Source organism: Symphalangus syndactylus, chromosome 11, assembly GCF_028878055.3.
Source record: "Symphalangus syndactylus isolate Jambi chromosome 11, NHGRI_mSymSyn1-v2.1_pri, whole genome shotgun sequence".
NCBI lineage: Eukaryota > Metazoa > Chordata > Mammalia > Primates > Hylobatidae > Symphalangus > Symphalangus syndactylus.
The window spans coordinates 123,055,152-123,079,087 of NC_072433.2; the positions used below are offsets into that span (position 1 = coordinate 123,055,152).

The 23,936-nt window shown below is 43.4% G+C and overlaps 1 protein-coding gene across 4 annotated transcripts; it reads left to right on the top strand.

Annotated features, from left to right (window-relative positions):
- The first annotated feature begins 6 nt into the window (after window positions 1-6).
- Window positions 7-20,328, top strand: NUDT7 (nudix hydrolase 7). 4 transcript variants are annotated; one of them, XM_055299639.2, is made up of 5 exons: window positions 7-159; window positions 2,974-3,127; window positions 13,716-13,874; window positions 14,540-14,633; window positions 19,655-20,328. In XM_055299639.2, exons 1-5 carry the CDS (start codon window positions 125-127, stop codon window positions 19,723-19,725), a joined length of 513 nt encoding a protein of 170 aa, XP_055155614.1. In that variant the 5' UTR covers window positions 7-124; the 3' UTR covers window positions 19,726-20,328. The 4 variants fall into 4 exon arrangements, with proteins under 4 accessions (XP_055155614.1, XP_055155612.1, XP_055155611.1 ...); XM_055299637.2 differs by lacking the exons at window positions 13,716-13,874; window positions 14,540-14,633 and adding an exon at window positions 13,282-13,399 and having other exon boundaries at window positions 8-159; window positions 19,659-20,328; XM_055299636.2 differs by lacking the exon at window positions 14,540-14,633 and having other exon boundaries at window positions 12-159.
- Window positions 20,329-23,936: the final 3,608 nt, after the last annotated feature.

A 23,936-nucleotide genomic window follows, 5' to 3' on the forward strand; every position in this document is an offset into this window, starting at 1 on the left:
CTGTTCTAAGCCCCTCCCCTCTCTCTGGCTTTAGGCCGCTCCCAAGCCCAGAGCTGCTCTGCGCAAGCGCGACTGAACGAGCCGCTCCAACGAGTCCGACCGGAAACAAGCATTCCCCAGGGCAATGTCACGACCTGGTCTTCCGCAGGAGCCAGTCAGGTAAAGGCTTTCCGGGCCCTGGCACCCCGAGCTTGGTCAGGCCCGGCCTTGATCGCAGCGGAGGCCACCGGGGCCTTTTGGCCCGGACTGATTTTGCAGCTCCCGCCAGTCCACCTGCGAGCGCCGGATGGGAGCACTCGCCTCCAACAACCCGCAGGGTCCCCGAACCTTTGCACTGCTCTGGCCAGGAACAGAGCCGGCTTAAGCCACTATGGTTTACATACACGCTGCTCCCCTTCCCAGCCAGCTTGGCTGTTCTGCAATCCGCGTCTCCAGAGTTGGACCCCATGACCCCCGACGGTGGCACAGCCCCGCAGCAGGCAGCCCCGGATTCAAGTCCCCCGGTGGCTACTTTCAGTTGTGACCTTGGGTCTGTCAGTTTCGTAAGCTCTCTGAGCCTGGAGGTGACCCTGTGATCACTTGCCGGGCTGTTGTGAGGATAAAATGAGAAACGTGCAAAATGAGACCATGCTCAGAACGGGGTGGCTGCTACTGCTGTTGATATCTTGGTGATTATTCCAGCGGCCAGTCTCTAAAGTGGACAGATAATGTTTTTGCAGCCTTTTACTTTGGCTGGTTTCTCTGGTCAGTTCTGCGGTTTCTGGGTGGTTAAAAGCCACCAGCCCACAGTTTCCTTTTCTGGAGGCAGGCCTGCATGCATCAGATGCACTGTGCAATCCCTGTGCCAGCATTCACTGATTCTTTCCAGGCTATTTGGTCGTTAAAATACACTGCTGTTACCCAACCACATCTGGTGAGCACCCGGCCATCTAGAAAGAGGCAAAAAATAGCAAATACCTCCTGCAAACAACTGCTTATCTAATGATGGGGTGATTTATGACAGTGGTTACCATTCACTGAGCACCAGCTGTGTGCCAGCCACAGTACATGAACTGCATCATTTAATCTTCATAAATATCCTCAAGCCTGACACAAATGAAGATGAAACTCAGAGAAGTCATTCGTATACACTTTTGTTTTGTTTTTTTTGAGACAGTCTCACTCTGCCGCCCAGGCTACAGTGCAGTAGGCAATCTCAGCTCACTGCAGACTCTGCCTCCTGGGTTCAAGTGATTCTCCTGCCTCAGCCTCCTGAGTAGCTGGGATTACAGGCATGTGCCACGATGCCTGGCTAATTTTTGTATGTTTAGTAGAGGCGGGGTTTTACCATGTTGGCCAGGCTGGTCTCGAACTCCTCACTTCAAGTGATTCACCTGCCTCAGCCTCCCCAAGTGCTGGGATTATAGGCATGAACCACTGTACCAGGCCTCCTATACACATTTGAAGCCAATTCTGGTTATCTTAAACATCTAATTCTGCCCACTATGCAAAACTGCCTTCCCACAGAAAAAGTAAAATCAACTGTTCCTTTTCTAGGGCTGCCATAACAAAGTACCACACACTGGGTGGTTTAAAACAATAGAAATGGTCTCTCATGGCTTTGAAGGCTGGAAGTCCAAAATCAAGCTATCAGCAGGGCCACACTCCCTTAGAAGGCTCTGGGGGTGACCTTTCCTTGCCTATTCCAGTTTCTGGTGGTTTCTGGCATTCCTTGGCTCACAACAGCATCACTTCAACCTCTGCTGCCATCTTCACATGGTCTTCTTCCCTGTGTGCATCTCTCCATGATTTTTCTTCTTCTATTTTATTTTATTTATTTTATTTTTGAGTCGGTTCTCACTCTGTCACCCAGGCTGGAGTGCAGTGGTGCAATCATGGCTCACTGCAGCCTTGAACTCTGGGGCTCAAGTGATCCTCCCACTTCCGCCTTCCAAGTAGCTGGGAATACAGTTGCATGCCCCATGCTTAAGCTAATTTATGTTTTATTTTTTTTTCTTTTGTAGAGACAGGGTCTTGCTATGTTGACCAGGCTGGTTTCAAACTCCTGAGCCAAGCAATTCTCCCTCCTCAACCTCCCAGTGTTGGGATTACAGGCGTGAGCCACTGCACTCGGCTCATTTCTGCTTCTTATCAGGACAACAGTCGTTGGATTTAGAGCTCACTTTAATTACATCTAAAAAGATCCTATTTCTGAATAAAGTCACACTCTGAAGTTTGGGGTAAACATGAATTTCAGGGGTGAGGGGATACTGTTCAACCCACTATATAAACTAGCAGCAAAACACACCTGTCAAAAGGACCAAAACAAGTCCACATAGGAAGGGCACCATTTGTGGTTTTAAATCCAAATACTTGCATATTATTGGGAAATTGTTCTCAAAATGTGTTCCCCTGTCCACAGCGTCAGTAACGCTGTCATGTGAGAGTTTGATACAAATGCTAATTCTCAGGCCCTCCACCAGAGTTACTGAGTCACAGTCTGGGACTGAACCTAGCAGTCTGTGTGACAGTCAGCCCTCCAGGTGATTCTGTTGCTGCTAAACTTTGGGAACCACTATTATAAGCAGTTGAAGACATAAGAGTTTGAGAACATAAGGGCCAGCTTAACAGAAGGTAGTCTTCTAACCTTCTAACCTTAACAATGACTTTTTCATCAAACCTGTCTTCTCTGAATATAATTATGGGTTTCAAAATTCAACTACTGCATTATTGAAAAACATTTTACCATACTTTATGTTTCAAAGAGAACCTGTGTACTAAACTGTGTGCTTAGAAGGTTTTTTGTCATTTTCATCTTGCGAACAACCATGCAATTTAGATGCTATCATTTCTGTCGTGTTATTGAAAAATACACAGAGATTCAGAAATGGCAAACTCCTAAATACACAACAAAGCAGAAACAGAGGCAGGACTATAAGCTTTTTACCATAACTCTGCTTACTAAAATGTCTGTCTGGTTTGTTTTTATTTCAGAAACAGTTTGCTAGATGATGCTAAGGCCCGCTTAAGAAAGTATGATATTGGAGGCAAATATTCTCATTTGCCGTATAACAAATACTCCGTCCTTTTGCCATTGGTGGCTAAAGAGGGAAAACTCCATTTGTTGTTTACCGTCCGGTCAGAGAAGGTAGGTGGACAAAAAATTTCCTGCCCTTAAACCTCAGGACATCAGAAAACCTCACGAGATTTTGTCACTTGCACACACTTTGATGCCACAGTTCTCAAAAGGGCTTTCAAAATTGTGATGTCAGAGGCATACAACCACAAGCCACAGGATAACATGGTGTTTCTTGGAGAAAGTTTAACAAGAAGATGAAGGAATTTAGCTAACAAGCAGTTTAAAACGCTTTCAGACTAGGGTTACCTAACCTTGGTGCTATTGGCATTCGGGGCTGAATAATTCTTTGGTGTGGAGGCTCTCCTGTATAATGTGGTGTGTTTACCATCATCCTTGGCCTCTACCCACCAGATGCCAGTAGCACACACAAACACAACCTCACCCACACCTTTGTCCCTTTGTCCAGTATGCCAGTAGCACACACACCACAAATGTCTTCAGAATTGCCTACTGTCCTGGCAGGATTGGGGGTGCCAAATTGCCCCCACCAAGGGCCACTGTTTTAGACTATCCCATCCCTAGTATAATGTGAAAATACTAGAGCATAGAAGTTAACGTCCTAGGCCCTAAAGCTAGCTGTCCATGTTGAATCCAGGCTCTGTCCTTGCCAGCTGTGACTTTGGCCTCGTTACTTACCCTCTCTGTACTTCAGTCTTTTCACTGGTAAAATGAGGACAGAATATTAGTAACTGCTTCATACAGCTGCTATGAGCACTTCACAGGGTAACAAATGTAAAGCACCTACATAACCCTGGTATTTGGCAAGCAAGAATTCAGTAAGTTTTGGCTGTCATCATTAGTGTCAAGTGACCTGTCAGACATGACCTGAAGTTTTAAGATAAATGATGTCACTTTAAAGAAATATGGGCTGGAAATGGAGTTTCTGGCTCACCTCTTGTATTGGTCCATTCTTGCATTGCTGTAATGAAATACCTGAGGCTGGGCGTGGTGGCTCACGCCTGTAATCCCAGCACTTTGAGAGGCTGAGGTGGGAGGATCATGAGGTCAGGAGTTCGAGACCAGCCTGACCAACATGGTGAAACCCCATCTCCACTAAAAATACAAAAGAATTAGCCAGGCGTGGTGGTACGCACCTGTAATCCCAGCTACTCAGGAGGCTGAGGCAGGAGAAACACTTGAAACCAGGAGGCGGAGGTTGCAGTGAGCCGAGATTGTGCCACTGCACTCCAGCCTGAGCGACAGCGAGACAATGTCTCAAAAAAAAAGAAAGAAAGAAAGAAAGAAAGAAAGAAAGAAAGAAAGAAAGAAAGAAAGAAAGAAAGAAAGAAAGAAAGAAAGAAAAAGAAATATGTGAGACTGGGTAATTTATAAAGAAAAGAGGTTCCACTGGCCCATGGTTCTGCAGGCTGTACAGGAAGCATGACATAGGCATCTGCTCAGTTTCTGGAAAGGCCAGGGAGTTTACCATCATGGCAGATAGCAGAGGGGGAGCAGGAGCAAGGGAGAGAGCAGGGAAATGCCCCACGCTTTTAAATGGCTCCGGATTTCATGAGAACTCACTCACTATCATAGGGACAGTGCCAAGATCATGGTGCTAAACCATGCATGAGAAATCTGCCCCCATGATCCAGTCACCTCCCACTAGGCCCCACCTCCAACACTGGGGACTCCAATTCAACATGAGATTTGGGCAAGGACGAATATCGAAACTCTATCACCCCCGCACTCGTGAGCGCAGTCACTTTCCCTTGCTGTGGGGAACTTCCAAGGAAAAGCTGGTGAAGCAGTCATTTTAAGGTTATCCAAGTACAAAAAGAAAATAAGCCATATTAACAGGCTTTTTAAGCAGAATAATGAATGGTATTTTGTTTAAAAAAAAAATGCCGAGGAATCAGCTGGAGTTTTGTGGACGTGGCAGTAGACTTGTGTGCATTGTGTTCCGTCTAAGCCAGGCAGAAATGCCGTGAACTCAGGACATGATAGAAATCCAGGTTCCAAGGGGAAATACTTAAATGGAAACCAGGGGACCAGTGTCTGTTCCCACCTCTGCCAATAAGCACAGGGGAAGCACTTACATATATTTTTTAAAATTATCAGATATGGCCGTGTGCGGTGGCTCACGCCTGTAATCCCAGCACTTTGGGAGGCTGAGGTGGGTGGATCACCTGAGGTCAGGAGTTCAAGACCAGTCTGGCCAACATGGCGAAACCCTGTCTCTACTAAAAATACAAAAAATTAGCCAGGCGTGGTGGTGGGCGCCGGTAATCCCAGCTACTAGGGAGGCTGAGGCAGGGAGAATCACTTGAACCTGGGAGGTGGAGGTTGCATTGAGCCGAGATTGTGCCACTGCGCTCCAGCCTGGGCAACAGAGCAAGACTCCATCTCAATAATGAATAAATTAAAAAATAAATAAATAAATAAATAAATAAAAGAGAGTTGTCGAACAAGCAATAATATAGGAAATCCAGACAATGCTACATACTCAACCAAGGGGGTCTCTAGTTGCTTTTGTTTCAGCCAGAGCCACTTTTGTCTGTTGATTATTAAGGTCACTTTTTTAAAACTATTTAAATTTAATTCAATCTGACTGTCAACACTATCTGGCTGTAGGGGTGAGAAATTCCCTCTGGAGCTGGACTGGAGTTCTGTCCCTCACACAAGCAGGGGGCTGGTAGGAGATTTCCCCCCAGTGGATGGGGAAGGCGGGGCAAGAAGTGGGTTAACCCTTCTCAAATGTGGGATCTCCCACTAGCTCTGGAACCTTGAACAAGTTTATTTTTCTTTTTTTTTTTTTTTTGGAGAAGGAATCTCACTCTGTAGCCCAGGCTGGAGTGCAGTGGCATGATCTCAGCTCACTGCAACCTCCGCCTCTTGGGTTCAAGCAATTCTCCTGCCTCAGCTTCCCAATTAGCTGGGATTACAGATGGGCACCACCACACCTGGCTTATTTTTGTATTTTTGGTAGAGATGGAGTTTCACCACGTTGGTTGTGATGTTGAACTCCTGACCTCAGGGGATCTGCCCACCTCGGCCTCCCAAAGTGCTGGGATGACAAGTGTGAGCCACCACGCCCAGCCTGCAAAGTTCTTAAATCTCTTAATCGCCTCAGTTTTCTCATCCCTAATATGGGCTGAAAACAGCGCCTCATGTGCAGGGTTGTTCTGAGCCTGAAAGAGATCTGTAAAACGCCCAGCACGGCTGCTGGCATGCCATAGTGCTGCATGCTGTTGGATGCTACCTATGTTTTCGTTATCTCTTTGTCCGGGTCCACCTTGGATAAGGGACTCCTCTCAGAACCCTAGATCCCTGGTGCCAGCAAAGAGCCGGCAAACCCCTTGCTCCATTGCACACCTAGGCACAGCCCTTCAGGCCTTCAAAGCCACCCACTTTATAGTTTTCAGGAATTAGCTGCTGTGCATCACTGGTCCTGCCCTTCTCCCCCACACCCTTGGCCTCGCATCCCTGCCCTTTCCCCTCTTCTACCCTCCTCCACCCTCGTCCCTGCACCCCATTCTCTGGGACTGGAAGTAGGCAAGAGAAAATTCAAGAACAAAGCAAAGATTGAAGTCTTAGGAAATTACGCTGCAGCTTTACTTGGCCTCTGAGTAGCATTTCAGAAGGTTTTATTGAATAAAAAATGTATACTATTTATCAAAAAAATAACTGACAGCTTTTGTGCTTAGAGCCCTTTGCAGTGCTAATAGTTTTTGATTAGTCAGTTTTAGAAATGTGCCTATTTTCTTCAAAACAGCATAATATTTTCTTTTTTAAAAACAAAATTAGATAAACTTGTAGAGATTTATCCTGTACAATATAATGTTTTGAAGTATATATTCACTGTGGAATGACTAAATCTGGCTAATTAATGTACTACCTCACATAGTAACATATTACTTCACATAGTAACATATTACTATACATATTACCTCACATAGTAACATATCACCATATACATCATATAGTAACATGTCATCATACATATTTCCTTCAAAATAGCGTATTTTCTTTAACAAAAAAAATTTAGGCTGGGCATGGTGGCTCACGCCTGTAATCCCAGCATTTTGAGAGGCCAAGGTGTGGGGATCACCTGAGGCCAGGAGTTCGAGACCAGCCTGGTCAACATGGTGAAGCCCTGTCTCTACGAAAAATGCAAAATTAGCTGGGTGTGGTTGTGCACACCTGTAGTCCCAGCTACTCGGGAGGCTGAGGCAGGAGAATCACTTGAACCTAGGAGGCTGAGGTTGCAGTGAACCGAGATTATGCCACTGCACTCCAGCCTGGGCGACGGAGCGAGACTCTATCTCAATATATAAATAAATAAAATTTAAATCGACAGATAAAATTGTAGAGATTTATCCTGTACAACATGATGTTTTGAAGTATATATTCACTGTGGAATGACTAAATCTAGCTGATCAAGGTACTACCTCACGTAGTAACATATTACTATGCATATTACCTCACATAGTAACATACCACCAGACATATTACCTTACATAGTAACATATCACCACACACATTACCTCACATAGTAACATATTAACACTCATATGGTAACATATCACCACACATAACATACTATCTCTCATAGTCATCATCTTTGTGATGAGAACACTTTATATCCACTCAGCAATTTTCAAGAATACAGTATGTTAACTACAGTCACCATAATATACAATACATCTCTTGAATTTATTCCTTCTGACTGGCTGAAACTTATCTTTTGACCAACATCTCCCCATCCTCACCCCAAGCCACCTCAGCACCTGGTAACCACCATTCTACTCTCTAGTTCTATGAGACCGACTTTTTAATACTCCACATATGAATGAGATCATGTGGCATTTGTCTTTCTGTGACTGGCTTATTTTACATAACATAATTTCCTCCAGGTTCATCCATGTTGTCACAAATGACTGGATTTCCTTCTTTTTTATGACTGAATAATATTCTTCTCTGTACGTACATTTTCTTCATTCACTTGTTGATGGACACTCAGGTTGATTCCATGTCTTGGCCATTGTGAACAATGCTGCAATGAACATGGGTGTGCAGATACCTCTTTGATATACTGATTTCATTTCCTTTGGATATATAAGCAGTAGTGGGATTGCTGGATCATATGGCCATTCTGTTTTTAATTTTTTGAGAAACCTCCATACTGTTTTCCACAATGATTGTGCTAACTTACATTCCACCAACAGTGTGTGATAGTTCCCTTTTTTCCATATCCTCAACAACACTTACCTTTTGTTTTTCAGATAATGGCCATTCTAAAAGGTGTGAGGTAATGTCTCTCTGTGGTTTTAATTTGAATTTTCCTGGTGATAGTGATGTTAAGCGTTTTTTTCATATACCTTTTGAGAAATGTCTATTTAGGTCCTTTGTCCATTTTTTAATTGGTTTTTTTGTTTGTTTTTTGTTTTTTTTGGACTGAGTCTCGCTCTGTAGCCCAGGCTGGAGTGCAGTGGTGCAATCTTGGCTCACTGCAAGCTCTGCCTCCCAGGTTCATGCCATTCCCCTGCCTCAGCCTCCCGAGTAGCTGGGACTCCAGGCGCCCACCATTACACCCGGCTAATTTTTTTGTATTTTTAGTAGAGATGGGGTTTCACCATGTTAGCCAGGATGGTCTCGATCTCCTGACTTTGTGATCCGCCCGCCTCGGCCTCCAAAAGTGCTGAGATTACAGGCGTGAGCCACCACGCCTGGCCTTAATTGGTTTTTTTTAATTATTGATATTGAGTTGAGTTCTTTATATATTTTGGATACTAGCCCCTTTTTAGATGTATGGTTTGCAAATATTTTCTCCCATTCCACAGATTGTCTTTTCACTCTGTTGAGTGTTTCCTTAGCTGTGCAAAAGCTTTTTAGTTGATGTCACCTCATGTTTTTATTTTCGCTTTCCTTGCCTGTGCTTTTGGGGTCATATTTTTAAAATCATTGCCCAGACCGAGGATAACATTTTCTTGAGAGTAATGTTCTCACTAATCCAAAATGGTCATTTCCAATTCCTATTACCTATTAACTGGAATAGGTGTACAAGGCAAATTGAAAAAAACTGGTATGCTGTGAGATATTTTTGAAAGCTTTCAAAACACAGTCATGTGCTGCAAAAGTGTTTTTCCATCAATGATGGACCATATACACAATGGTGGCCCCATTAGATTATTACGGAGCTGAAAATTCCTATCACCAACTGACATTGTAGCAGTCATAATGTCATAGCACAATACATTACTCACATGTTTGTGGTGATGCTAGTGTAAACAAACCTACTGTGTTGCCAGTGGTCTAAAAGTGTAGCACATACAGTTATGCACAATATATAATACTTGATAATGATAATAAATGACATTTCTGGTTTATGTAATTTACTACGCTATTCTTTTAAATAATTATTTTAGAGTATTCTTCTTCTACTTATTTTTTAAAAAATAACTATAAAGCAGCCTCACTAAGGTCCCTCAGGAGGTATTCCAAAAAACACAGGCATTGTTGTTGTAGGAGATGAGAGCTCCATATATGTTATTGTGGCCCCTGAAAACCTTCCAGTGGGACAAGAGGTAGAGGTAGAAGACAGTGATATTGATGATTCTGTGTGTTGTATCTTAGTTTTTAGCCAGAAAGTTTAAAAAGAAAAAAAAATCCTTAAAAATAGAAAAAAGCTTCTACAATAAGATTATAATGAAAATGAAAATATTTTGTATAGCTGTGTAATGTGTTTGTGTTTTAAGCTAAGTGTTATTACAAAAGAGTCAAAAAATTAAAAAATAAAAAGTTTAGAAAGTAAGAAGTAATAGTAAGCTATGGTCAATTTATTATTTAAAAAAGAAGAAGGCCGGGGGGGTGGTGGGTCATACCTGTAATCCCAGCACTTTGGGAGGCCAAGGTGGAGGGAACCATCTGAGGTCAGGAGTTCGAGACCAGCCTGGCCAACATGGCAAAACCTCGTCTCTACTAAAAATACAAAAATTAGCCAGGCATGCTGGCGGGTGTCATAATTCCAGTTACTTGGGAGGCTGAGGCAGGAGAATCACTTGAACTCAGGAGGCAGAGGCTGCAGGGAGCTGAGATCCCATCACTGCACTCCAGCCTGGTCAACAGAGTGAGAACACGTCTCAAAAAAAGAAAAAGAAAGAAAAGAAAAATATTTTTATAAACCTACTATAGCCTAAGTGTCTAGTGTTTATGAAGTCTAGAGCACTGTTTAATGTCCTAGGCCTTCACATTCACTCACCACCCACTCACTCACTGACTCACACAAAGCAGCTTTCAGTCCTGCAAGCTCCATTTATGGTAAATGCCCCATACTGTTGAGCCATTTTTGATCTTTTATACCATATTTTTACTGTACCTTTTCCGTGTTTAGATGCACCAATACTTACCATTATGTTACTATTGCCTGCAATATCCAGGACATTAAAATGGTATACAGGTTGTAGCCCAGAAGCACTAGCTACACCAAATAGCCTAGGTTTGTAGTAGTCTATATCATCCAGGTTTGTGCAAGTGCACCCCGTGTTGTTTACACAATGATGAAATCGCCTAATGCATTTTTCAGAATGTGTCCCTGTTGTTGAGCAACACATGACTGTACATTTGAAACAGACATCACATCAGGTCTGTGTTTCTGTCAAGCCTGATGACTGCTTGGAGGTGCCTCTGTCCCTGGCTGCCTTGGAGTTGAACATTCTAACAATAAAGCACTTTTTCAGAGTTGCTGTAACATTAGGTGTATTTCTTATGCATTTGGTGAGACATATTTGCAGTGGGTGGTGGGTGTTCAAGACAGTAGAAATGTGTCCATCAGCCTTCTTTTCACCTGTTCTCACCACTGTAATTGATGTGAAGATGTCTAAGGATTTAGCTATGGCAGCAATTTCTGCAGTGTTCCTGATTTATCAGCACAGAAGGACTTAGAAAAATTTTTTTAAGGCTTGCCCAAATGAGGCTGTACACTATAAAATGTCAAAAAGTTTATCATAGCATTGTCTTAGTCCTCTCAAGCTGCTATAACAAAACACCTTAGACTGGGTGGCTTATAAACAACAGATATTAATTCTCACAGTTCTGGAGGCTGGAAAGTCCAAGATCAAGCTGCCAGAAGATTTGGTGTCTGGTGAGGGTCCTGTTTCAGTTCATAGATAGTCATCCTTTCAGTGTCCTTACAGGAAAAGGGGCAAAGGGTCTGTTTCGGGCGTCTTTTATAAGGGCATTCATCTCACTGATGAGGGCTCTGCCCCCATTACCTAATCACCTCCCAAAGGTCCCACCTCCTAATACCATCACCTTAGGGGTGAGGATTTCAACATATGGATTCTTGGGAGAATAAACAATCGGGCCATTGCAGGCATCTAGTTTCTCCTTACATAGATACATTGGCCTAGGTGCTAAAAATGGCAACATGATCTCTTGATTGAGCTTCTCAATGTCCAGGACTGACCTTACGAGTTCTCATTAGTAAATATTTAACGTGGCCAAGCACCATTCCCGTGTATCCGCTCCATCCTCATGGAACAATCTTCACAGCTCTCTGAGGAACACACTGCCATTACCCCATTGCACACAGTTGGAAAGAGGCAGACCCAGGACTCTTGCTGAGCCTGAGGGCTCCTTGACAATTCAGGAGAGAAAAGATAATGGGTACTAGGCACAAGTGGGCATAAAAGAAATTGAGGTCACTTTGCTGAGATATTTGGCCCTGCAGAAGAGAGAACAGTGGAGGGTTTGTGCCTCTCCACTTCTGCCCAAGATATGAGAGAAATAATTTTAAAGACAGAGATAAGAAAGGGGGTAATTTTAGGATGCTATAAATAAAGACACTGTCAGTTCTCCTAAAGGCAGGAAGGAATGGAATCAAGGAAAGGGGCAATGCGGGGAAAGAGGAGACCTCTATTCCTTTACCAACACACACAAAGATACACATAGATGCCAACACAATGCTAATAGCTCCAGGGCCCATATTTTCTGTGTCTTACTAAACTTTTGATAAATGTATGTTGTACTGATTAAAAACACAGGCTCTTAAATTAAACATTGGTTTATATTCCAGCTCAGTAAGTGAACTTGGTCAGGTTATTTAACCTCTGTGAGCCTAAGTTCCCTTGTCTGAAAGTGGAAATAATCATAGTATAAGAGTAGCTTATGGCCGGGTGCGGTGGCTCACGCCTGTAATGCCAGCACTTTGGGAGGCTGAGGAGGGCAGATCATGAGGTCAGGAGATCGAGACCAGTCTGGCTAACATGGTGAAACCCCGTCTCTACTAAAAATACAAAAAATTAGCCAGGCATGATGGTGGGTGCCTGTAGTCCCAGCTACTCGGGAGGCCGAGGCAGGAGAATGGTGTGAACCCAGGAGGCAAAGCTTGCGGTGAGCCGAGTTCACACAACTGCACTCCAGCCTGGGACACAGAGCGAGACTCCATCTCAAAAAAGAAAAGAAAAGAGTAGCTTACCTGCCCATCAATGCATGAGTGGATAAACAAACTGTGATCTATACATACAATAGAATACTATTCAGCCATAAAAAAGGAAGTACCAATACATGATGGAACATGAAGAACCTCAAAAACACATGTGAAGGGAAAAATGCCAGACACAAAAGTCGATACTAGGTAAATCCACAGAGACAGAAAGCAGGGACAGAGGGAGAAGAGAATGAGAATAAACTGTTGTATGGGGTTTCCTTCTGGGATGATGAAAATATTCTGGAATGAGATAGTAGGGATGATTGTACAACGCAGTAAATGTATTAAATGTCTCTGCTTTTTTTCACTTTAAAATGGTTACTATTATGTGAATTTCACCTTGTTCAAAAATTAGTAGCTTATAGGACTGTTCTGAGGACCCAGTGGGAAAAATCTTTATGAAACAACATGCCCAGAATATGATAAGCAGCCAATAAAGGACTCAACAAAATTATCTGTTGATAATATTGCCCCTTATATTATTCTTTCAGCTTTTTTCCCCTAGCAATGTCAATCATTTGTGTGTGTGTGATATGGTTTGGATCCTGTCCCCACCCAAATCTCATATTCAGTTGTAATCCCCAGTATTGGACGTGGGGCCTAGTGGGAGGTGATTTGATCATGTGGGCGGATTTCCCCCTTGGTACTGTCATCACAATAGTGAGTGAGTTCTCATGAGATATGGCTGTTTAAAGTGTGTAGCACCTCCGCTCCCTCTCTCTTCCTCCCGCTCCAGCCATGTGAAGTGCTTGCTCCTCCTTTACCTTCCGCCATGATTGTATGTTTCCTGAGGTCTCCCCAGAAGCAGAGCAGATGCCAGCATCATGCTCCCTGTACAGCCTGCGGGACTATGAGCCAACTAAACCTCTTTTCTTTATAAATTACCGAGTCTCAGTTATTTATTTATAGCAGTGCAAGAACAGACTAATACAGTATGTGGTATCTTTTGGGGACAAATAGAATAAAAGCTAGCAGTGAGAAAAATTTTCAAGGTTTATTTCTTAAAAAGGATTCAAGAAAACACATTTTTGGGCAATAGGGGTCTTGATACCACCACCTGGGTAGGAATGGTCTCTGGTACAAAATAGAAGTTCAGTAAGTATTTGTTGAATGCATAAATAGTTCCAAAATTAGAATCCCACATTGTAGCACTGTTCTTTCTATATCCAGCTAAGAAGGGCCCCTGGAGAAGTTTGCTTCCCTGGAGGTAAGCGTGACCCTACAGACAAGGATGATGCAGCCACGGCTCTCCGGGAAGCCCAGGAGGAAGTGGGGCTCCATCCTCATCAAGTGGAAGTTGTCTGCTGCCTGATGCCATGTCTTATTGATGTAAGGGTTTCCTCAGACACTCATGAGCACCGTCCCCACCCCCAGGTGGATCTACTGTTCTCAGGATTCCACATTTTCCAAACATAACCCCAAAGAGTACTGTACATAAAGTCAAGAGAACAGGTTCTCCTACAGACATTGCCCCTCATGAGCCAAGTGGCTGTGGGCAACCCCTTTTGCCTCTCCGGACCCCTCTTTCCCCAACCAGAAATAAAAGGGTTGAACTCCCATCAGTGGATTTCAAACTGGGTGCCATAGAACCCTAGAGAGATGCTTCAGAATTATTAACATTCAGTTCACATTTATTTTTCTCCAGTATACATTGGTTTTGAGAGTTCAGTTGAAAAAATAACAGACACTCCAATGTGCTAGATACCAAATTTTAGCCCCTTGGAGACCACCAATGCATTGCTTCTGCCGTAAAGATATTCATTTTTCTACATACTAGAGAATAAAGCCTCTCTGTAACACATTAATTGAATAGAACCATGAAATCAGTAGGCAAGCTATTTAAAAACTATTACTATTCATAACTGCATTTGTTTTGGATCAGGATTTCCTTGATAGTATAATATATATCAAAACATATTTAAAATATTTTTAAAAATGAATTTTGGAGCTGATATAACCAGATCTTATTTTCTTTTTTATTTTATTTTTTATAGAGATGGGGGTCTCGCTATGTTGATGAGGCTGGTCTCGAGCTCCTGGCCTCAAGCGATCCTCCCACCTCAGCCTCCCAAAGTGCTGGGATTACAGGTGTGAACCACTGTGCTCAGCTTTAGATCTTACTTTCTATCGGTTCACCACAACAACCTCATTGTTGTACTAACTGACTTTAGAAGGGGTAAATATTGTATTAATAAGTATGATCTTGGATAACAGCATGATTTTACCATATAAAGGTTTTAATAAAATCTTTAATTTTAATTTCAGAATAGCTGTAGACTGATGGAAAAGTCGTGAAGATAGTACAGAGAGTTCTTATGTACCACAGACCTAGTTTCCCCATGGTTGACATCTTACATCACTGCATACATTTGTCACAACAAAGAAACCAATGTCAGCATATTACTGTTAACTGAACTCCATGCTCTGTTTGCTTTTTACTACTTTTTCTACTAATGTCCTCCTTTCTGTCCTGGATCTCATCTAAGATACCGTATTGTATTTTGTGGTCATGTCTCCTTAGTCCTCTGGTCTGTGATAGTTTCTCAGACTTTCTTCTTCTCATGACCCTGACAGTTTTGAGATGTAGTGGTTAGGTATTTTGTAGAATGTTCCCCAATTTTGGTTTGTCTGACATTTTTCTCATTGTTAAGCTGGGGTCATAATTTGGGAACACCACAGAGGTGAAGTGCTCTCATCACACAATATCAGAGGTAGGTATAAACTTTTAATGTGTTTTTGTTTGTTTGTTTGTTTTTGAGACGGAGTCTCGCTCTGTCGCCCAGGCTGGAGTGCAGTGGTGCAAACTCGGCTCACTGCAAGCTCCGCCTCGTGGGTTCACGCCATTCTCCTGCCTCAGCCTCCCGAGTAGCTGGAACTACAGGCGCCCGTCACCACACCCGGCTAATTTTTTGTATTTTTAGTAGAGACAGGGTTTCACCGTGTTAGTCAGGATGGTCTCGATCTCCTGACCTCGTGATCCGCCTGCCTTGGCCTCCCAAAGAGCTGGGATTATAGATGTGAGCCACCACACCCGGCCTTAATGTTTTATATATTGGGCTTTCGGGTAAGTTTTTATTTCAAAAGAAAACAGTCCCACTGTTTCCTAACAGTCAGAAAACCAGTGAGTTAGATCATCCTTTATGTTCCACTTGACTGAAGTCTTGGTGGGACAGTGTTTTGAACATCAGAGATGCTGAGACAATGTCTGTCTTAATTGGGTCCTTTTTAAAAATAGAAAGGTCAGCACCCAAGGGTGGCTTTGTTTGCAAGAAGCTAGTGGCCACTCAAATGTTTTCTAAGTATGTGTGTATGAAAGCGAGATAGAGACATGGGATTACACACGAAATGGGTCAATTACTTTTCCATTTGGTTTTCTAATGCGAACTCTTTTCAGTTGATTTCTGCAAATCCACCAGCATTTGGAGGATTTACTTTAGAAATCAATTAACTAATTTAGCTATACTGATTAAAGTTTCCAAAATGAGACTAACTCCATTCCCAAGGTCCCCAGGTGCTACTGAGTTTTGCGTGTGGGTGGATAGAACTCAGCAGCATTAACAGGAAAGTGTGTCTCCGGGAGATTCCTGGGGGCCAGATCCTCCTGGAAAAGGAGATTTCTAAAATGGCATGATTGAGAGATTAAACAAAGGCTTTAAAGAAAGGTCTGCTGTGTTTGGAAGCGCAAGAGAGGGTTGCTTTGTTTTTTTTTTTTTTTTTTTTTTTTTTTTTTTGAGACGGAGTCTCGCTCTTTCACCCACGCCGGACTGCAGTAGCGCGCTCTCCGCTCACTGCAAGCTTCGCCTCCCGGGTTCACGCCATTCTCCTGCCTCAGCCTCTCCGAGTAGCTGGGACTACAGGCGCCCGCCACCACGGCCGGCTAATTTTTTGTATTTTTAGTAGAGACGGGGTTTCACCGTGGTCTCGATCTGCTGACCTCGTGATCCGCCCGCCTCGGCCTCCCAAAGTGCTGGGATTACAAGCGTGAGCCACCGCGCCCGGCCTGTTTTTTGGCCCCTGCTAATTTTTAAAATGTATCACAAAAATGCCATTTACTGAAAATTATAAACATAATCTAATCTATGTGGCTGTTAACCTGGAGTGATTTTTCAACCCTGGGGAATTTGGTAATGTCTGGAGATCATAGCTGGGAGGGGGAGGGTGCTATTGGCTTTTCTCAAGGGATCTCGAGTCCCAGTGATCTCGGCTCACTGCAACCTCCACCTCCCAAGTTCAAGCAATTCTCCTGCCTCAGCCTCCAGAGTAGCTACCTATGTATGTATGCATCTATGTATGTACCCGCTACATAAACCTTCCAGGCAGGCTGTGACACCACAACCCCCACCCCAGTTTTCCCTTTTATCAGACGTTTATGTACTTCTTTTTGCAAAGGCCTCTGAAATATACCCAGGAGTATGAGCAACACGTTTGTGGTCAAATCCAGTTTCTGCCAAGCATCAACAGGATGTGCCCTTGGGCAAGTTTCTTCACATCTCTAATTGTAGTTGTTAAGGCTTCTTCGAGATCAGATTGTTGTAAGGAATCAGAGTGTTGGGAACTAGACTAGGTGCCCATAAGTTGTGGTCACTAATGGTAGCAGCAACCACGAATATTTACTGAGCATACATTGTTGGGGCTCTGTCCAGGCCCCTTCATATTCCTCTTACAACCCCAGGGCTTCTGATAACTCACTTACCAGCTAGGGGGCCTGATCTAGACCCTAAGAGAGAGTTTTAGGATCTCACAGGGTAAGTCCATAAAGTGAAAGCAAGTTTATTAGAGAAGTAAAGAAAAAAAAAAAGAATGGCTATTCCGTAACAGAGCAACAGCATGTGCTGCTGGCTGGCCATTTTTATGGTTATTTCTTGATAATATGCTAAACAAGGGGTGGGTTATTCATGAGTTTTCCAGGAAAGAGATGGGCAATTCCGAGAGGTGAGGGTTCCTTCCCTTTTTAGACCATATAGAGTAACTTCCTGACATTGCCATGGCATTTGTAATCTGTCATGGCACTGGTGGGAGTATCTTTTAACATTCTGATGCATTCTAATTATCGTATAATGAGCAGTGAGGATGACCAGAGGTTACTTTCATTGCCATCTTGGTTTTGGTGGGTTTTGACGGCCTTCTTTACTGCAAGGTCTTTATGACTTGTATCTCAGTCTCATCTGGTGACTAAGCATGCCCTGACCTGGGAATGCAGCCCAGTAGGTCCAAGCCTTATCTTACCCCGCCCCTATTCAAGATGGAGTTGCTCTGGTTCAAAGGCCTCTGACAACACTTGGCAGCTTTCTTCTGAATACTGGTACCCTTGATACTGGAGCCGCCTTGCCTTGTGTCCTGCACAGAGAGCTGGGAGTGCCTGTGAATTTATTTCTGGCAAGGCAGTCCTTAAGCAGTGACTGACTGGGGCTGGGAAGCATGAAATCCCAACTCCCTTGTCTCCATGTGGGACAAACTGCATATTAATTTACCCTCCAGAACACCCCATGGTGCCCTTGCCAGCCTTCTTCCCTTATGAGTCTTGTTCCTCTCCTCCGCTTACCTGTTTCCCCTGGGAGCACTTTCTTAAAAAATCACTTGCATCTGAATCCGTATCTCAGAGTCCACCTGAAAAACTCCATATTCAGGAGACTAAGCATTTCCCCAATGCCAGGCGTGGTGTTAGGTGCTGGTAGAATGTTGCCTCTGCCCTCGGGTAACTTAATGACCCCAGATTTCCTGCCCAAGGACATATGAAGTCTATGTTCCTCTTGTCTCCTCCTGCTAAATGTTGACTTTCACCATTATTTTGGTTAATGGTCTGAGTTGTCTCTGTTCCCAAATGTGCTTTCCTGTCTTTGGCTGTCCCTCACAACATTCTGCAGGCCGGATAGGTCCCAGCCTCACCATGTGTCCACCTCTCTGGCTTTTTCCACCCCCTTTCTCTTGGGATGTTCCAGGAATTCCAATTCTTCTCACTTTCTAATACAAAGTCAGGCAGCTCTTACCAGTTCCCACATCCTCAGCCCCAGGCCTCCCTCTCAGGGTTTCCAATATAACAAAACAGTCTTTCATGTGACAGCACTCAGGTTCATTTGCTTTTTTATTTTTATTTATTTATTTTTATTTTTGAGACCAGGCCTTGCTCTGTCACCCAGGCTGGAGTGCAGTGGCATGATCTCGGCTCACTGCAATCTCCACCTCCTGAGTTCAAGCAATTCTCCTGCCTCAGCCTCCTGAGTAGCTGGGATTACAGGCACGCACCACCACACCCAGCTAATTTGTATATTTTTAGTAGAAACGGGATTTCATCTTGTTGGCTAGGCTGGTCTCAAACTCCTGACCTCAGGTGGTCCGCCCACCTCGATCTCCCAAAGTGCTGGGATTACAGGCGTGAGCCACCGCACCCGGCCACTCATGTTCATTTGCAAGCAGTTGTGGTTGTAAATAGAAATCCCTCTTCCATGTAATATAAACGTGTGTTATATAAAGTAGTTCACATATAGTTATATATGACACATAATTATATATATGTGTGTATGTACTATGAATTTTATCCATAAATGGGAATATATCATAACTAGTATTAAATCACTTTTCTGTTCAAAAGTGTATCACATTTTCTTTACTGAGAAGGAAAGATGTCTATCCCATTCTTTTTAAAGGCTACGTAGTAACCTATTTTATGGATATAACCCCAATTTATATAACTTAAATGCCTATAAATTGAAGAGTGATAACTTTAGAATTTTGGGCCGTCGTTGAAACTAATGCTTCAGGTTTATACTTGTGTCTTTTCTTACTGGTAGGAATTTATCATACAGATACACAAATGCAATTCCCAGGTCAAAGGGAACATGTTTTTATGATACTGCCAAATTGCCATTCCAAAAGATTGTACCACTTTATGTTCATGCAAGAAATCATTTTCAGAGTCATCTCAGAGATGTCACCTCAGGCAGAGCAGGATGACTCCCATTTTAGGGAGAACATAAATTTACTTCCAGAGTAATTTCCCCTTCTCCCAGGTTCAGTGTATTTTCTTAGCTCACCTAGAAGTGGCATGATTTTAGTATTTGAAACAATATCACTTCACTTCTTAATTTGTCTGTTTTGTTTTCTGATTTTAGACAGATACATTGATAACTCCATTTGTGGGTTTAATAGACCACAACTTCCAGGCCCAGCCGAATCCTGCTGAAGTTAAGGATGTATTCCTGGTGCCTCTGGCCTATTTCCTGCATCCGCAGGTCCATGACCAGCATTATGTCACACGTCTCGGTCACCGTTTTATTAATCATATCTTTGAGTACACAAACCCTGAAGATGGTGTCACTTACCAGATCAAAGGAATGACAGCAAACCTTGCAGTGTTGGTGGCCTTTATCATTTTGGAAAAAAAACCCACCTTTGAGGTTCAATTTAATCTTAATGATGTATTATCATCCTCTGAAGAGTTATTCCTGAAGGTTCATAAAAAAGCTACAAGCAAGTTATGATTTACGAGACCAAGAGACAAAGAACTATCCACGAGGATTCTGTGTGTGCTTATTCATAGAACAACAATAATGCCAGCTGTTGGAATTTGACAGGTGTGAATATTTTTTCTGCAGTATGTAGTTAGAATCCTTGCCTCTTTTCCAGTTGCCTTCTATTGTCTGAAAAAGTAAAAGCCATTCAAAAATGAAAAATATGTTCATAGTGTTGCATATTTTCGCCCACAATATGTTAATAATATTTTTCTTACACATATAAGAAAGAATATCTGGCACATAGTAGGCCCTTAATAAAGATTTTTTGAATAGATAACTGTGTGGCATTTACCTTATTTGCAGAAGGCAATATATGTACACATATATAATATACACACACATACATACACACACACACACACACATATATTTATAATATATATATAATTTTTTTTTTTTTTTTTGGAGACAGACTCTTGCTCTGTCACCCAGGCTGGAGTGCAGTGGCACAATCTTGGCTCAGCTCACTGCAAACTCCACCTCCTGGGTTCAAGCGATTCTCCTGCCTCAGCCTCCCAAGTAACTGGGATTACAGGCGCCTGCCACTACACCTGGCTAATTTTTGTATTTTTAGTAGAGATGGGTTTTTGCCATGTTGGCCAGGCTGGTCTCGAACTCCTGACCTCAGGTGATCCACTTGCCTTGGACTCCCAAAGTTCTGGGATTACAGGCATGAGCCACCACACCCAGCTGGTAATGTATATTTTTTTAATCTGTTGTTACATGTAACAGAAACTTCTGGTCATCCATGAAAACCTGTCTTCCCTGTCTTCTATGGCAGTAGAGTTTAAGCTGGGTCCACAGCACTCCAGGTAGAAACAGTATTACTCTGGATCCCTTGCCACCGAAGTTGACCCTGGGACTTACTTTGGGCCAGTGGGTTACGGGTGAAAGTTGACTTTCCAGGTCATCTCCAATTTAAGACATAAGCCAGTCTCCTTGGAGTCCCTTTGGTTCTTTTTTCCATGAGCTGCAACATGGACTTGTCTGCAACCCAGCCTTGACCATACAAATGAGGACATTTCCTGGGGGAATGGCAGAACCAAAAGATGTCAGAGCTTGAATCGATGAATGACTCTGTGGAGCAAAGTAACCTTCTAACCTAGGCTCTTCACTTGGTACTGTTACATCAGAAAAGAATAAAATTCTGTATCATCTCTCTGCCACTGTAGTTTGGAGTCACTTTTCTATAGCAGAGCTAACCAATATGCTCCAGCACCTGAAAATAGCTAGACTATTCACCTGAACTTGAAGTGTTGCAAGCAGTTAGAAATGGGGATGATCTGACACTTTATTTTATTTTTTTATTTTTTTGAGACAGAGCCTCGCTCCTTCACCCAGGCTGGAGTGTAGTGGTGTGATCTCAGCTCACCGCAACCTTCGCCTCCAGGGTTCAAGCGATTCTCCTGCCTCAGCCTCCCAAGTAGCTGGGATTACAGGCGCCCATCACCACGCCCAGCTATTTTTTTTGTATTTTTAGTAGAGATGGGGTTTCACTATGTTGGTCAGGCTGGTCTCGAACTCTTGACCTCAGGTAATCTACCCATTTTGGCCTCCCAAAATGCTAGGATTACAGGCATGAGCCACCGAGTCTGGCCAATCTGACACCTTACATGTGGGTTCTGGGGAACACATAGGATGCCCTCCCTGGGTGGGAGGTGGGGTTCAGCAATCATCCAAAACAGCTGAAACTGAGGAATATGAGAGGCTTATATGCCTACCAATTGGGAGGGATAATGATGTATGTTTAAAGATGATGAGGGTAGAAAAACAGTGATTTAAAGCATAAGCCCCAAATCAAAAGACAAAAAGACAGACATTCTGTAATGCACCCTTGAGATCTACTTCTTATGTGGGCATCTGCATATATCATGCTTTAGAGTTAGAATGGATTTTTTTGTTTAATTATATTAATCATCCTTCATGAGGCCAGAGAGGCAAGTGAGTCAAGCAACGTAACCACAATTCTGTGATGGCAATTTCACATCTTACTGTTGTTAATAGCTCTTTAGAGAGCCAAACCATGTTTAATAAGACTTTGTTATAGTTGAAAATGTGACGCCCACACCAAACCTATCAATCAGCCATGCGACTGTCCATTGCTGTTGAGTTTTTCTTTTCTGAGAGTTGGCAAAGGCAAATACCTGATTGGCTGCTTTATACCCATATATGTTTAAACGGCAGAGATCTGGCTCCAACCATGAAAGCAGATGTTGGGTACACTACCCCACTAACATTCTGTAACCAGCCCTGCATGAACAGGCCTGAACTATTTCCGAAAAATTACAGAAGCATTTGCAAATGTGTATTTAAAATCTGACAGCAGTGTAATGGCCGGGTAGATGGTAGACCTCTCTGACAGTGCAGAAAGCCTCCCCTCCCTTCCAAACTGTTTATGTGAACTCTCCCAGACCTGCCTGGTCCAGCTGAAGTCAATCTGAGCACACTCATGGCCACACAATTTATGGGGCTGGATGCTTAGCAAAGGAGGTATTGCCCCCTTCCTTCTTAGTGGTGTATTTCATAGTCTCTATGTTCAGAGTCCTAGTTAAATATATCTGGCTCGAATAAAGTAAGTTACTGGCAAGGTATAGATCTCAGGGAATCTCTGAAGCCACTGAATAAATCAGCTTCAAGAAGGACGGGGGGCGCAGTGGCTCATGCCTGTAATCCCACCATTCGGGGAGGCTGAGGCGGGTGGATCACTTGAAGTCAGGAGCTCAAGACCAGCCTGGCCAGAATGGTGAAATCCATCTCTACCAAAAATACAAAATTAGCCAGGTGTGGTTGCGCACACCTGTAATCTCAGCTATTTGGGAGGCTGAGCCAGAATTGCTTGAACCTAGGAGGCAGAGGTTGCAGTGAGCCGAGATTGTGCCACTGTACTCCAGTCTACTCGACAGAGTGAGACTGTGTCAAAGAAAAAAAAAAAGGCAGTAAGGAACAAACACAGCTAACTACCTCAAAGCCAGAAGGATGTGAACCTTCTCTTTTGTATCCTGTCATTATTGCCACAAGAAACATCTTGAACTGATTGACACAGACATAGAAAAACAACAGACACTCAGTGCCTCCGTCCCCAATTCTATCTGGCCTAACATGGGTCACCTGGAACGTTTCCAGGAACCCAAAAATATGTTCAAAGGCAAGGGGTAAGTGGGGGCTAGATGGACGTCCCAAAACATCTAATCTCTCCAGTCCCTCGATTTTATAAATTCTCTAGATTCTGCCATCCAGACAGCTCAACTCTGTCTTCTTTGCAACCTGCAATCTTGGTAAAGAAGTGGTTAAGATGGCCAAGTGCAGTGGCTCACATCTGTAATCCCAGCACTTTGGGAGGCCGAAGTCAGTGGATCACGAGATCAAGAGATCGAGACCATCCTGGCCAACATGGTGAAATCCCATCTCTACTAAAAATACAAAATCTAGCCAGACGTGGTGGCACACAACTGTAGTCCCAGCTACTTGCGACGGTGAGGCAGGAGAAATACTTAAACCTGGGAGGCAGAGGTTGCAGTGAGTCAAGATCACGCCACTGCACTCCAGCCTGGTGATAGAGCGAGACTCAGTCTCAAAAAAAAATAAAAATAAAAATAAAAAATATTGGGAGGCCGAGGAGGGCGGATCACGAGGTCAGGAGATCGAGGCCACGGTGAAACCCCGTCTCTACTAAAAATACAAAAAAATTAGCCGGGCGTGGTGGCGGGCGCCTGTAGTCCCAGCTACTCGGAGAGGCTGAGGCAGGAGAATGGCGTGAACCTGGGAGGTGGAGCTTGCAGTGAGCCGAGATTGCGCCACTGCACTCCAGCCTGGGTGACAGAGCGAGACTCGGTCTCAAAAAAAATAAATAAATAAATAAAAATAAAAAATAAAAAATAAA